Genomic DNA, 16,453 nt, shown 5'->3' on the forward strand with positions numbered 1-16,453 from the left:
TAGTTATGACAGTAAGTATCTCCATAAGTCTTCCAGTTGAGAATCAGTTATAACTAATTATACACTTCCATTGTACGTATTTAGAAAAGAGGCTTAGAGGAAAATTAGGTGAATTTGCTGAATGTTAGTATTAATGAAAATGTAGTGAAAGGTGGACAGACATTTTGCATTTGCCTCCTCCAATACATCTCAATGATGGCCTTGGTATCCTTGTTATTCTAGGGCAGGGGTGGGCAAACTACGGCCTGCAGGCCAGATCCGGCCCCTCGGGGCTTTGGATCCGGCCCGCTTGATTGCTACCCCCGTGGTGCCACGCCGCTCCAGGAAGCGGCCACACTACGTCCCTGCAGCCTCTGGGGCGGCAGAGAGCTCCGCATGCTGCTCTTGCCTGTGGGTACCTCCCCCAAAGCTCCTGATGGCCAGGAATAGGTTACCGTGGCCAATGGGCGCTTCGGGGGAGGTACCCACAGGCGAGGGAAACATGTGGAGCCCTGTGCCCCCTTCCCCTCCCCCAGCTGCTGTGCAGGGACGTGGTGCTGGCTGCTTCCTGGAGTGGTGTGGTGCAGGGCCAGGGCCGGGGCAGGCATGCAGGGAGCCTGCCCTGGCCCCGGTGTGCCGCTGCCACCCCAGAGCCGCTCTAGGTAAACGGCGCCAAGCCGGAGCCTGAACCCCTCCTGTACCCCGCACCCCAACTCCCTGCCCTGAGCCCCCGCCGCATCCCACACCCCTCCTGCACCCCAACCCCCTGCCCGAGCCCCATCCTGCACCTCAACCTCCTGACCTGAGCCCCCTCCTGCACTCCACACCTCTCCTGCACCCTAACCCCCTTCCATGAGTCCCCTCATGCACCCTGCACCCCTCCTCTGCCCCAACCCCTTGCCTTGAGCCCCTTCCTGCACTCCGCCCCCCCTCCCACACCCTGCACTCCTCTCCCAACCCCCTGCCCCAGCCCTGCAATCAATTTCCCCACCCAGATGTTTGCCCACCCCTGTTCTAGGGCCTGATCCCTGAAGTCAGTGGAAAAACTCCCATGGATTTCAGGAGCTTTGGATCAGTCCCCTAGTACTATAGCTTTCTTGATCAGAGTCTGTGTGATGGCAAGTTTTATAGTGTTGACAAATGATTAGTAGGGACTAGATTGAGTACACAAAACTTGTTTCAATTTTGTGACCTATAAAAGAGTAATTGCCATATCAAAAGACCATTGGTTCATCTAGTCATATATGCTGCTCCAGTTCTGGCTTATATCTAATGTTTCAGAGAGAGTCAATAAAATGCCATTCTTCTTTGAGCGCTGTCCCTGTAGGTGCTCCACTCCAGGTGATGGTGCTTCCCACCACTGGTGATCGGAGATCTTCAGTAGCAGTGCCTGGTCGGGACGCACTCGTTCAGCTGCTGTCTCATGATCTCGGTAGAGTCTGCCTGAGCACGCACGTCCCGCACCCCCCTCAGTTCCTTCTCAACCATCCTCAGCTGAAGATGGGACTCGGGGCAGTGCTATTCCTTTTCCCTGGTCTCTGAAGGAAACAAGTATAAAGACATAGAAATAGTTAGTAACATCTCAGTTATTTCCCTTCCTTTAGAATAGTTACTTAGTTTAAAAAACAAAACAAAAAAAACCCCTTCCTTTTCCTCAAGTTTGTCTCCCGTTGAGACACTCTCCCCTGGCATTCCTAGTGCAATAATGCCAGGGTCTTCAGGATTCAAAAAGTGTGCTTCCTGTCAAGACTCTATACCAAGGTCCGACGGACACTCGCATTGTGTGAAGTCCTCAGCGAGACACACGTCCCTGCCAAGTGTGTCCATTGTACCATCCTCAAAACCAGGGCTCATCATGACAGGGACCTGCGGCTGAAAATGCTCCTGATGGAGAAATCCCTACAGCCGTCTATGGAGACGGGCAATAGCAAACCCTTTCCCTCACGCTCCCCAGCCAGGTCGGAACCAATTGGGAGCACGGCTTCACCCTCCCAGGCTAAGAGGCAGGAAGCCCAAGTGTCTCTGTGCAGAGACTTTCAAAAGGTAAAGGGTCTCCTGCCAGATCCTTACCCTCATTGCTGACAGTGCCAAAGGCAGGTGCCTCCGACCGTCCCAGCACCTCAGCCACGGCTCCCGTGGAGCGCAGAGGCAGGGACCTGACTTCCTGTACCAGGAAGGTCTCCTCGGCACCGAAAATAGACCCAGTTCCAACAGCGCGTTCTGCCCCGGTGCCCACAAGAACGTTGGCACCAAGACATGGCTCCATGTCTAGTTGGCAGCCGGTGTCAAGTGGAGTGCCCCAGGGGTCGGTCCTGGGGCCAGTTTTGTTCAATATCTTCATAAATGATATGGAGGATGGTGTGGATTGCACTCTCAGCAAATTTGCGGATGATACTAAACTGGGAGGAGTGGTAGATACACTGGAGGGCAGGGATAGGATACAGAGGGACCTAGACAAATTGGAGGATTGGGCCAAAAGAAATCTGATGAGGTTCAATAAGGATAAGTGCAGGGTCCGCACTTAGGACGGAAGAACACAATGCACAGCTACAGACTAGGGACCGAATGGCTAGGCAGCAGTTCTGCGGAAAAGGACCTAGTGGTGACAGTGGACGAGAAGCTGGATATGAGTCAGCAGTGTGCCCTTGTTGCCAAGAAGGCCAATGGCATTTTGGGATGTATAAGTAGGGGCATAGTGAGCAGATCGAGGGATGTGATCGTCCCCCTCTATTCGACATTGGTGAGGCCTCATCTGGAGTACTGTGTCCAGTTTTGGGCCCCACAGTACAAGAAGGATGTGGATAAATTGGAGAGAGTCCAGCGAAGGGCAACAAAAATGATTAGGGGTCTGGAACACATGACTTATGAGGAGAGGCTGAGGGAACTGGGATTGTTTAGTCTGCGGAAGAGAAGAATGAGGGGGGATTTGATAGCTGCTTTCAACTACCTGAGAGGTAGTTCCAGAGAGGATGGTTCTAGACTATTCTCAGTGGTGGAAGAGGACAGGACAAGGAGTAATGGTCTCAAGTTGCAGTGGGGGAGGTTTAGGTTGGATATTAGGAAAAACTTTTTCACTAGGAGGGTGGTGAAACACTGGAATGCATTGCCTAGGGAGGTGGTGGAATCTCCTTCCTTAGAAGTTTTTAAGGTCAGGCTTGACAAAGCCCTGGCTGGGATGATTTAAATGGGGATGGGTCCTGTTTTTGAGCAGGGGGTTGTACCAGATGACCTCCTGAGGTCCCTTCCAACCCTGATATCCTATGATTCTATCATTCTAAGCCTGCCTGCCAATCCAGCAGCAGCAGCGGACCTCCCGCAGGGCCCTACAAACGGCCCACAGCACTGGGGAAAGCTAAACAGAAGTCCGTGCGCACTTCTGAGCACAGATCATGCTCAGCAGGATCACAGCCCAGGGAGCAGCAGCGGCAATTCTTAAGTCAGGATGACCTCAGCCTGACTCTCCGCTCCTTGACACAGTGCTCACTCTTTGACCAGCCGCTCTCCACACCTAACCTGGCTACTTTCAATGACAGCGAGCCTGATATGCAGCAGCAGGCGGAGTTCTCCCCACTTGCCTCTCCTCCTCCACCAGAACCTTTTGCACTTCAGGTCACGGCTCACAACCACCAGCCTCAGTTTCCCTACTTTGCCCCCCTCTCCCGTGGGTGGCACCTGACTTCTCTTATCCCATGCCTTAGTCTCAGTGGCACCCTTGGCCAGCTCCTACTGCCACTCGCCCTCATGCTTCTTCCACCAGATCACAAGCTCCTTCTGCGCCTCTATCTCCAGCTCTGTCTACTTCTAGAGCGCCTGAACATCCCCTCCCCCCCAAGAGGTGGGCTATGGACCATACCCTGATTCACCGACTCCTAACTCTCCATCAGCTCCAGACAGAGCCTTCATGCCTCCCCCTCCACAGAATGTGGACGACTTTAAACAATTCCAAGAACTTTTCAAGAGGGTGGCACTCAGCCAGGATATCCCCTTAGAGGAGGTCCAGGAGACACAACACAGACTCCTCAAAATCCTCCAACCTTCTGTGCCCTCAAAGATCGTGCTCCCCATAAATGAAGCACTCGTAGAACCAGCTGACGCCCTCTGGCAGACCCCAGCCGCTATCCTACCAACTTGCAAAAAGGCTGAACGTGAATATTATGTTCCTGCTAAGGATGTAGACTTCTTATTCTCCCATCCACAACCGAATTCTCTTGTAGTGGATGCAGTGACACACAGGATGAAACAGCCGCACTATCGGCCCACCGCGCAAGACAAGGACCTCAAACGCCTTGACCTCTTGGGCTGCAAGGTTTATACCTCCTTCACTCTGCAATTCAGAATTGCAAACTATTCCACCCTACTTGCAAGCTACGACTTCGACAATTTCAATAAACTCTGATTTTATCTCCCATATCCCGGAGGACAGGAGAGCAGAATTTAAGTCAGTCCTTGTCAAGGGCTAGTTGGTCTCCAGAACAGCCCTACAAGCATCTTTACGCATGATGGACACAGCAGCCCACACTACCGCAACTGCGGTGGTTATGCACAGATCTTCCTGGCTGTCTGCATCCAGTATCCCCAAAGACCTGCAGACCAAAGTGGAAGACGTCCCCTTTGATAAAGATGAGCTTTTTTCCAAAAAAAAAAAAAAAAGAAAGAAACACGACTAAGTCTTTCACACTATGAAAGACTCTAGAGCAACCCTGCTTACCCTGGGCATCTACCCATCCCTTCCCAGGAGACAATGGTATAAACCTTATCAGAGGCCACTCACACAACGATATCACTGGCCCCAGCCCAGACCATACGATATAGCCAGGAATCGCGCTAGACCTCCTAGGCACAGACAAAACCAAGCACAACCAGCTACTTCCCATCCACTGGGAAACAAACAATAATTTTGAAGTGTTGGTCAAGGGTCTGCGTGACCACCCCTTGACTCCACCACCTATTTGCCCATTTGGCTACCGCCTCCAGGCTTTCCACCATGCCTGGCAGCAGATCACACAGGACCATTGGGTCCTGGACATAGTTCAGTCCGGTTACTCCATCCCTTTTATATCCTACCCTCTTACCATTCCCCCTTCCCTGTCCCTCTTCAGGGACCCCACTCACGAGCACCTACTTCGCTTAGAAGTGGCTCGTCTTCTACAGCTAGGTGCAGTGGAGCCTGTGCTGACACAACATCGAGGAAGAAGGTTCTACTCCCACTACTTTCTGACCCAGAAGAAGAGCGGGGGATGGAGGCCTATACTAGACCTATTCTGACTGAACAAATTCGTACGTGTACAGAAATTCAAGATGGTCACAATGGGCACAATAATACCCGCGCTGGAACACAGCCTGGTTCACAGCCTTCGACCTAGAGGATGCCTATTTTCACATATCCATTCATCCAACCCACAGCCGCTTCCTGCGATTCACGCTCAGACATGAACATTTTCAATACAGGGTACTCCCTTTCAGACTCTCCACAGAACCAAGAGTATTCTCCAAGACCCTAGCCGTAGTTGTAGCCCACCTCTACAGACACGGGATCATACTCTTCCCCTACCTAGATGATTGCCTCATCAAAGGCAACTCATACGACGAGACACTGCGAGCTACCCATTTCGCCATCTCCCTCTTCCACAGCTTAGATCTGCAAACAAACTTCCAAAAATCCACCCTGACACCTACACAGCAGATTGAATTCATTGGAGCTCACCTGGACTCAGTCCGAACCAGAGCCTCACGGCCACACCACAGATTCCTCGCTATTACACATCTCATACTCACGCTCTCTGTTCATCCCGAGATACAGGCAAGAATTTGTCTACAGCTCATTGGCCACATGGCAGCCACCACCTTCGTGGTCAAGTACGCCAGGCTGCACATGAGATGTCTTCAAGGTTGGCTCAACTCAAACTTCAAACCCAGCAGACACAGCTTCTGCATGATGCTAACTTCTCCAGCTTCTCTACAATGGTGGACAAGACCAGAGAACCTCTACATGGGCGTTCCCTTCCAGCAACGCTCCCTGGCACTCATGCTCACCACGGACGCTTCCCTGATTGGTTGGGGAGTGCACCTGGGGAGACACATGGCACAGGGCCGTTGGTCCCTGCCAGAGATGCATCTGCACATAAAGCTCCTAGAGCTCAGAGCAGTGAGACAAGCCTGCCTTCACTTTCTCCCCCTCATAAAGAACAAATCTGTCCGGGTCCTGACGGACAATATAGCATGTGTGTTTTACATCAACAGATGGGGGGAGCACGATCGCACTCCCTATGCGTGGAGGCCATCTGGCTATGGAATTAGTGCATACAACACCACATAGAAATTACCGATTCATGCCTACCTGGGTGTCACAACACTACCGCTGACACCCTCGGCAGACACTTTTCCAAAAAAGAATGGGAATTATATCCCATGTTACTACAACAGCTCTTCTGTTGGGGGAGGGATAGCTCAGTGGTTTCAGTATTAGCCTGCTAAACCCAGTGTTGTGAGTTCAATCCTAGAGGGGGCCATTTAGGGATCTGGGGCAAAAATTGGGGATTGGTTCTGCTTTGAGCAGGGGGTTTGACTAGATGACCACCTGAGGTCCTTTCCAACCCTGATATTCTATGATGATCCCACTGGGGCACCCTATCAATAGACCTCTTTGCTACAACCCAGAATTGCAAATGCCACCTATTTTGCTCCAGAGCGGGATTTGGGACTGCATCCCTAGGAGATGCGTTCCTCATCCTGTGGAACAACTCTCTCATGTACGCCTTTCCACCAATCCTTCTGATACACAGGGTTCTACACAAGATCAGAGATGACAAGGCCCGGGACAGACTTATTGCCCCGGCTTGGCTGAGACAGACATGGCATCCTTACCTGCTCTGCATGTCCATCCGTCCTCCACGGACTCTCCCCAACAGACCAGATCTGCTTTCTCAGGACAACGGCCAGCTTCTTCCCCCACAGCTCCAGAAACTCCATCTGACGGCTTGGTTCCTTCATGGTTCCAGACCCACGAACTAGCCTGTTCTGAGCAAGTCCAAGTATGTCCTCCTGCATAGTAGAAAAGACTCCACTTGTAAGACTTACCTGCAGAAGTGGAAATGCTTCTCCATGTGGTGCTCCCAAAAATACTTGACACCCCATACCGTGACTCTCCCTAATGTCCTAGACCACCTTTTGAAACTAAAACAGGATGGGCTATCGCTCAGCTCCATCAGAGTACACCTCACAGCCCTCACCACCTTCCATGATTTGCTGGACGGATATTCACTCTTTCCCCACCCTACTACAAAATGCTTTCTCACAGGCCTGCAAAATCTCTACCCTGAGATTTATCCATCGACAGCTGCCTGGAATCTCAGCCTAGTTCTTCACTGTCTTATGAAACCTCCCTTTGAGCCCTTAGCTACCTCATCTCTTCTCCACATGTCTATGAAGGTAGCTTTCTTGGTTGCTGTAACATCAGTAAGGAGAGTAGGGGAAATAAGCACCCTGATGGCCTACCCTCCCTACACAACCTTCTGTAAAGATAGTTACCCTGCGACCCCATCCTAAATTTCTCCCTAAGGTGGTGTCCACCTTCCACCTTAACCAACCAATATACTTATCTGCATTCTATCCCAAACCTCATGACACTCTGCACAAAGCGGCTCCACACACCCTCGACGTTAGACGACCAATCGCCTTTTATCTGGACAGGACTACACCATTTTGTAAGTCCCCGCGGCTATTTGTGTCCACTAGTGAGAGATCAAAGGGTGGGGCTATCTCTAAGCAACGCCTTTGCAAGTGGATCTCTGACTGCATCAGATCCTGTTACTGCATTCAGAATGCCCAACCACCCAAAGGCATCAGAACTCATTCTGTGTGAGCTATGTCAACATCCTTTGCCTTCCTCCATAACGTACCTATTCCTGATATCTGTAAGGCAGTCATGTGGACACCCTGTCGGTGCTCTACTCCCCGCCCTCCTTCTCTCTACTTTGGAGTACTATTCTGACATCACGATAGAGAAGGAACTGAGGGGGGTGCAGGACACACGCGCTCAGGCAGACTCTAGCGAGACCACGAGACAGCAGCTGAGCGTGTGTTTCGTGACCAGGCACTGCTACTAAAGATATCCGATCACCGGCACTGGGAGGCACCATCACCTGGAGTGGAGCACCCACAGGGACACACATCTCGAAGAACCTCAGTTACTGAAAGGTGAGTAACCTTCTCTTATACACCCAGCTAATTTTGTAATATTGTTGTTCAGGGAGAAGTTTTCTTCCTGATCCAGTCTGATATTTAGCTTATAACTTGACACATAAAATAGATATCATTATGTATTTTTTTTATCGTAGTGTAACTGTAGATGTTAGGCTTTGACTCTCATACATTTTTTATTCTAACTAAGCTATTTGCCATTATATTTTTAATTTTGTCTACAAGTATTTACCAAGAAGATATAAAAATGTAGGTTTTTGGAAGTATGTAACATTAATTTTCATTTTTACAGGTATATAACTATTTCTTCAAGTATTAATGTGTTCTGAATTGTGTAACAGATGTGTAATATGTATGGCACTTAATTTTCAATTTTCTCCTTTTGTTAATAGATACTTTGTCCCATGATGTAGTGATACAATAATTGAAAGTGTTTGATCATGAATAGACTTTTAGAATTGTTCTATCTAGTGATGGTCAGGCATTCATTGGATTTAATATATTTTGTAGACCTAGAAGTCTCTACAAATTCTCTACAAATCATCTTCTTCTGCACCTTGTATGAAAAGGAAGGGAACTTGTTAATATACTGATACCTTTTAGCTATATCAACCGTTCTGGCTCTGATTCACTTTTTTTATTGTCTTGAATTTTTTTTTCAACTGTATTGAGGTACTTTTTCGAAAGGCGCTATACAAAAATATATTGTAAACATTCCAGTTGCCATAATGTATTGATTTAGGAATTTCTATGGCTCTCATTACAGTAATATCTAAGAATCTGACAATTGTTAATGAATTTTAATCTCAGAACACCACTGTGAGGAAGGGATGCGAAACTGAGGCTCAGGGTAAATTAAGTGACTTGTCCCAAGGTCATACAGGAAAGGCTGAATTGGGAATTGAGCCAAGGTCTCTTGAGTTCCAGGTTAGTGCCCTGCTGCCCTATCCATTAGACCAGGGGTTCTCAAACTTAATTGCACCGTGACCCCCTTCTGACAACAAAAATTACTACATGACCACAGGAGTGGGTACTGAAACCTGATCCCACCGGAGCCCCACAGCCCTGGATGGGGGGACCAAAGTTGAAGTCCAAGGGGCTTCAGCCCTGGGAGAGGGGCCTGTAACCTGAGTCCCTACACCCAGGGCTGAAACCCTCGGGCTTTGGGTTCAGCCCCAGGTGGTGGGGCTTGGGCTTTAGCCCCCATAGTGGTGGGGCTCAAGCTTCGACTTTGGGCCCCAGCAAGTCTAACGCCAGCCTTGGCGACCCCATTAAAAGAGAATCATGACCCACTTTGGGGTCCTGACCCACAGTTTGAGAACCGCTGCATTAGACCATCTGTTCCTTCCATCTGGGAATCAGGCAGACCAGAGCTTAGTTTATTTCTCATTGATACAAAACTCTCCTGCGCTCTGGAAGGGAGACATTAATAGAACTTGTCCCTCTGTGGTAGATTGTATTCTGGACTTCATTAGAGCATACTCATCTAAATTATACTTGTTTTTCCTAATGTGTTTGAATCTGGTCTGCTATTTACACAGAAGTTTGGTGTTTCCTGTATGAATCTACAGGGACTTAGACACAATACTGTTAAAAAAAAAATTAGTTATTCTTTACTGTGTGAAGAGTCAATTACTGAGGGTCATCATGGGATACAGTTTTACTCTTGCTTGATATGGATTTTTCAATGTGGGGGTTAAAAATGTATACAGCTTTCCTGCTGCACAGTGCCTGTTACTTTCCTGTTTCCTGAATGAGTGTAGTTGTGTCTTTCTCAACCTATCTTGGAAAGTAGAAACCTTTACTTGTGCTTCTGATTTATTTCCTCTGTCTGCCTTTGATATCCAGGGGAGCATGTAACTTCGAGGTTTAAAAATGAAGTTGAACGGATGGGTTTCGATATGAACAATTCCTGGAGGATATCCAATATCAATGAGAAATACAAGTAAGTTGTATGAATCTCTGTAGACTGTTGCTTCACAGCCAAGTACCCTGTCAAAACACTAATCCTCATGTAGCAGATCACTGGAACGTTTTAAAATGGAGAAGTTCTGCAATGAAAGAAAATCTGCAAAAAGGGAACAATAGGCTTTTGCCCTTTTTGCTGATTTATGTATTTATAAAGAATGCCTTAAAATGGGCTTTCAAGTATATATATTTTTCTAATTAGAGATATCAGGTCTTGATTTTCTGTTCTTCTTGCTGGAAGACTCCGTGGAGGACAGGAGAACAAGAGGGACTATAACATTACAAGAAAGTAAAATTGACCAAATGAGAAGGGAAATGATTCTTATTCAGACTGTTTAAAATATTTTGCTTTTATTAGCAACTGTTTTCCTCAAACACCTGACAAAGACTGGGAAGAAAGAATCTTTGTGGAAGATTGAAACACCCAGGCCTTTGAACTGAGATCTGAGAAAGTTCCCACTCCAGTTCTCTAGTTTCACAGGAGTCCTCCAACAAAACTGGGAGACAAGACTAGATATTCTTGACATGTGTAAGATTTTTTAAAAAAAGAAAAGAGGCCTTTTTTATTTATACATCGTAAAGAAGCACAATGGGGGAAAACCATAATTTTTTCCCTTTTGGCGTTTTTAGAGTCTGAGGTGTCAATTCAGGAAAGCGGTCCTGTTCAGGAAAGCACTTATGCATGTACTTCAGTGCTTTTCTGAATAGAAATAAACTTAGACACATGCTTACGTGCTGCCCTGAATTGGGGGAAAATGCGTGACTTATTGTTTGTAATTACTTCCACTTCTGTTACCCTTATTGGAAGAAAATATTTTCAGTTCCCTGCAATTTATCTCGAGCTGTGGAAGACATTCTTTATGGGCTCACAATTTTCCCCCTAGAAATCTGCTTAAATTTGGATGAGAAATGAAATGCAATTTTAAAACGTTACGGTAAGGGTTCCCAAGTGATGGTCTGTGGACAGTGTTATCTGTGTAGAGCTGGCTGGCGCATCGTGCTGTTTCTCCTTGTCTCCTGCTGCTTCCACAGTTATACAGGTTTTTTGTTACAAAGATGAGTTAGGCAGTGTCAAGGTTCCTTCCCCACTCTGAACTCTAGGGTACAGATGGGGGGACCTGCATGAAAAACCCACTAAGCTTATTTTTACAAGCTTAGGTTAAAACTTCCCCAAGGTACAAACTATTTCACCTTTTGTCCCTGAACTTTATTGCTGCCACCACCAAGCGTCTAACAAAATATAACTGGGAAAGAGCCTGCTTGGAAACGTCTTTCCCCCCCAATATCCCCCCAAGCCCTACACCCCCTTTCCTGGGGAAGGCTTGATAAAAATCCTCACCAATTTGCATAGGTGAACACAGACCCAAACCCTTGGATCTTAAGAACAAGGAAAAAGCAATCAGGTTCTTAAAAGAAGAATTTTAATTGAAGAAAAAGTAAAAGAATCACCTCTGTAAAATTAGGATGGTAAATACCTTACAGGGTAATCAGATTCAAAACATAGAGAATCCCTCTAGGCTAAACCTTAAGTTACAAAAAGACACAAAACCAAGAATATACATTCCATTCAGCACAACTTATTTTATCAGCCATTTAAACAAAACAAAATCTAACGCATATCTAACTAGATTGTTTATTAGCCCTTTACAGGAGTTCTGACCTGCATTCCTGCTCTGGTCCCAGCAAAAGCAACACACAGACAGAGAGAACCCTTTGTTTCTCCCGCCTCCAGCTTTGAAAGTATCTTGTCTCCTCATTGGTCATTTTGGTCAGGTGCCAGCAAGGTTATCTTTAGCTTCTTAACCCTTTATAGGTGAAAGGGTTTTTTCCTCTGGCCAGGAGGGATTTAAAGGTGGTTAGCCTTCCCTTTATATTTATGACAGGCAGCCTGTAAAAGCAGCTAGAGACAAAGATGTTCTGTCATTCCAGAGTTCTGTTTGGTTAGAATTATAACCTTGCTGTTATAGTTCATTCTTGGAAGGTTCCTTTCAACCACTGGTCAGATTGGGGCGGGGGGTGGGGGGAGGAAGTGTTGGTATTCTCTTATACTCACTGAGATTCAGTGAGAATCCACGCATAGTAGATTGAAAAAAGAAAAGGAGTACTTGTGGCACCTTAGTGACTAACCAATTTATTTGAGCATAAGCTTTCGTGAGCTACAGCTCACTTCATCGGATCCAGTTCCTACCTTCCGAAAGGGATTGATAGGTTGATACGTTGGTTCAGTTTTACACATATATCCTCTGCTGACCAAATCTGCCAGGCCATAATGACTCCATTCCTAGTGGCTTTGTGATATGAGCTTATAGAAGAGAGTGGAATTACTAACTCTTTGGTTTTGAAAGATGGGGAATTTCTCTTCTGTTTTGATGTGTTCCTGGCAGCTGGAGTTCAATACCATTGGGTTATAATTTTCCTAAGGAAACGCTAGGTCAGATCCTCAAATGGTGAGGATCAGCTATGCTGACTTACACCAGCTAAGGTTCTGGTCCACTGTATTCTTTAATGTCTGATAAAGAGGATTGTAGCAGCATATATGATTGATCATGAGCTCACAAATAGTATGGCTTGCGAAATGAACAGCTCTTTGTTTGCTTGTACAGCCTTTTATTTTGTATTGTCAGTAGGTTATGTATCTGCTAATTGTCTGCTGCATTTAACCATTCACTTCCTCTTTCCACTCAGGCTCTGTGGTAGCTACCCACAGGAGCTCATAGTTCCCGCTTGGATCACGGACAAGGAGCTGGAGAGTGTGGCAAGTTTTCGGTCCTGGAAACGTATCCCGGCTGTGGTTTACAGGTGAGACTCCAGACCAGGAGCATTCACTGTCACCAAACTGAGGACTGGCACTTTTCAGCAAATAAAACCTTAGCTTACTTGGAACTGGGAATCTCAGCTAGTAATGAAACATGCTCAGGGTGCTAATGTACCAGGGCTCAAAATGAGTGCAAGTAACTACAATGAAAGTAATGAACATTCAGTAGATTCTGTAAATAGTAGGAAATACAAGAGTTACAGCAGTGTATGGTGCCTCTAGTTTCTGAGTATGCATAATCAGAAGGGTTGTAATGTTGTGTGTGCATGCATGAGAAGCTTTGCTGTATTCTGATTCCTTGTTAACTCTGTAACTCTTCCAGCTATGAATTACTAATACCCTCACCTCAGCTTTTGTTGTTGCAGAACTCTTACATCAGACTTCAGCATGTAACTCACCTTGTCAGTTTTTGATTCTCCCCCCCCCACCCTTTTTGGTTTTTACACCCCCATACAATACTGGCGACACACAAGGGCTCTGGAAAGAGATTAAGTGCTTGTGTTGACTGACACTTTCGGCTATTTGTCTCTGGTATATCTGTGATAACTTTGTAAATACTGTAAGTTTTTTCCTTTCCAGTCTTTCCAGGAGCTTTCAGTGGAGTCCTTATGCAGCATCTATCTTGAGCAGCTGATTGTGGCAAATTAGAGATTAATTTGATTAGATATGTTATAGTCCCCTAAATCTCTGTAATGCTTCCTGTGGGTGGGGTTTTTACATTTCTACAATTACCTCCATGTTATACACTCCTGTGTATATAACCCTTCCTGTTTGACTAGTGTCCCTATGGGTGCTCCACTGTAGGTGTGCTTGTGTCCCTGCATTGTGGATCAGAGAACTTCAGTAGCAGTGTCCATTATGCCCATGCGTGCGCTATCTCTCCTTGTGCACGAGGCTAACCCCCCTTACTTCCTTCTCAACTGCCCCTGGCTAGAGATGGAGCAGTCCATTTCCGACCATTACCTTCTTTGACATTTCTATAGCTAGTTAGTCTCTCCAGTCTTAGTTGTAGTTTTTTTCATTTTACTTTCTTCTCAAACAAAACAAAAAGACTTTATTGTTTCCCCCTTTTTCATCAGGGATCCTTCCGCCAACGGGGTATGCCCGGTTCACCGGGCTTCAAGAAGTGTCTCTCCTGCAAAGAGGTTATCCCTGTAGCAGGCAAGCACTCCTGGTGCATATGCTGCCATTGGGAAGGCCACATTCCACAGAAGTATGGTCTCTGCCAGTAACTCAGGCCCAGGTCTTGCAAGGACAGGCAGTTGAGACAGAAGATCATCTTTATGGAGGCAGCCCTCCAGTCCTTCCCGGACCCATGCCAAGAGTCACCTGGCAGACGTGACTCTTCCCCACAGCCCTCAACATCCAAGGACTGTGGGTTGAAGAAATCAGTCACTGACTCCTTTCGTAAGTCATTGAAAAAGATAGTAGGAAGTCCCCAGAGTGAGCCCCAAGTCAGCCTTAAACAATCTCAAGCATGTTCAGTACCATCAGCACCAAGACAGTCCCAGCCTGGTACCATGGCTCACAAAAATCTGGAGTGGCAGGTGTCGTTAATATGCCTAAGGACCTGATGGGTACAGGCACAGAGTCAGCGGCACCCAAGGACAAAGACAGGTGCAAGCACTCCACTAAGAAGACACTGCCATACACGTGGTTCCATCAGTACTGTCATCAGTGCCCCATACAGCACCGGAGCAGTTGGTGTGGGCAAGATCACCAACCCCCTCAGTACCGCCAGTAGCACCGAGTCGGTTGGTGCTGCTGGAATTCTGGCTCTTGAGAGACGTCTATGTATCGGACGTACTGGTGTGTCCTCTTCTCGGGACCAGGACCTCGGCACCGAGTCGTCTTCTGGCATGGGAGTCTTCCCCGCAGCCCTGCCGTGCTCCTTGAGCAGACCCTCAGACAGCCCCACTGGGTCTTGGGAATTGTTTGCACTGGGTACTCCATCCATTTTATCTCCTTACTCCCTTGACAGCGCTCTTCCCTCTCCCTCTGCAGTGACCCTGCTCACAAGAGTTTAGTACGACAAGAAATAGATAGCGCGATAGAACCAGTACTTCTATGAAGCAAAGGTTTTTATTCTTACCATTTCCTAATACCCAAGATGAAGGGAGGTTGGAGATCCATGCTAGACCTCAGAGCACTCAACAAATATGTCAAAGCACAAAAATTCAAGATGTTCACTCTAGTAACGATTATTCCATTGCTGAAACAGGGAGACTGGTTTTTGGCCCTCAACTTTTAGGATGCTTACTTTCATATCTCAATCCTGCCGTCTCACAGATGGTTCCTCAGACTTACCCTAGAACATGACCACTGCCAGTACAGAGTACTCCCCTTCGGGCTGCCGTAAGCTCCAAGAGTAATCTCCAAGGTTCTCTTAGTAGTGGCAATGCACTTATACTCCCAGGGGATCATGATTTACCCCTGCCTGGATGATTGTCTCCTCAGAGGCTTGCCAATTCACCAGATCCACAATAGACTTGGTAATGGAATTGGGCCTACATATCAATTGCCAGTAATCAACCCTCACTCCAGTGCAGGTCCTGGAGTTCATAGGCACTGACCATGACTCATTACAAGCCAGAGCCCTCCTACCTCAGCACAGATTCCTCTCTTTGACAATACTCATAGAGACTGTTTAAAACAGCCCACAAATGTCAGCCAAACACCGCCTCAAACTTTTGAGGCATATGGCCATGGGCACCGCAGTAGTACCGCATGCCAGATTACACATGCGATGTCTTCACTTGTGGTTCAGCTCAGCCTACTGACCAAACAGAGACAGGCTAGACAAACCCCTAGATAAACTCCCTGTCACTACCCACCAGGGTCAAAAACTCCTTGGAGCGGTGGAAAGACCCAACAAATGTCTGCAAGGGAATTCCCTTTTTGCAAACCTCTCCATCTCTGCTTCTTACCACCAACGCATCCCTCATAGGATCAGGTGCGTATCTAAATGACCTTACAACACAAGGCAGGTTGTTATCCATGGAGATAGCCCTCCACATCAACTTCCTCGAACTCAGGAGGCCTGCACCCATTTCCACTGATCAAGGGATTAGACACGAGAGTCCTAACAGACAACATAGCATGTACGTACTGTATAAATCGACAAGAGGGAGCTAGATCACTCTCCCTCTGTGCAGAAGCAATGAAACTGTGAAACCGGTGCATCTCCCATGACGTCATTCTATCAGCAGCTTACCTTCCAGACACTCAAAACTCAATAGCGGACAGTCTCAGTTGCAAATTCCTACACGACTATGAGTGGGAGATAAACACAGCAGTACTTCATGACCTATTCAGGCAATGCGGGACACCAAGCACAGAACAGTTTGCCACTTACCTGAACAAAAAATGTCTGTACTACTTCTCCAGAGCAGGGATGGGGCAATGCTCCCTGGGTGATGCTCTCCTTCTCCCCAGGGCAGGGACCTTCTCTATGACTTTTTCCATTCCCCTTATTGGCAAAGGTCTTATTAA

The 16,453-nt window shown here is 47.2% G+C and overlaps 1 protein-coding gene and 1 long non-coding RNA gene across 17 annotated transcripts in view; one reads left to right on the forward strand and one right to left on the reverse strand.

Moving 5' to 3' along the window:
• Positions 1-16,453, forward strand: part of MTMR3 (myotubularin related protein 3) — a 233,500-nt gene that overhangs the window by 166,175 nt on the left and 50,872 nt on the right. For 15 of the 16 annotated variants that reach the window (XR_013348063.1, XM_077835116.1, XM_077835112.1 and 12 more), the window contains 2 exons: positions 10,027-10,123; positions 12,832-12,945. Coding sequence is in view for 15 of the 16 variants with exons in the window: in XM_077835116.1 (XP_077691242.1) it covers positions 10,027-10,123; positions 12,832-12,945 (211 nt within the window). In the remaining variant the exon portion in view is untranslated. Of the gene's footprint in view, positions 1-7,602; positions 8,176-10,026; positions 10,124-12,831; positions 12,946-16,453 lie in introns of those variants that run through there. The other variant, XM_077835123.1, reaches the window with a different exon arrangement.
• On the reverse strand, positions 1,013-16,447 carry LOC144275671 (uncharacterized). The gene is made up of 3 exons (XR_013348078.1): positions 16,317-16,447; positions 6,844-7,020; positions 1,013-1,517 (listed from the first exon to the last, which is right to left on the reverse strand). It is a non-coding gene; the product is annotated as an uncharacterized LOC144275671 (long non-coding RNA).

This window comes from Eretmochelys imbricata, chromosome 15 (assembly GCF_965152235.1).
Source record: "Eretmochelys imbricata isolate rEreImb1 chromosome 15, rEreImb1.hap1, whole genome shotgun sequence".
Taxonomy (NCBI): Eukaryota; Metazoa; Chordata; order Testudines; family Cheloniidae; genus Eretmochelys; species Eretmochelys imbricata.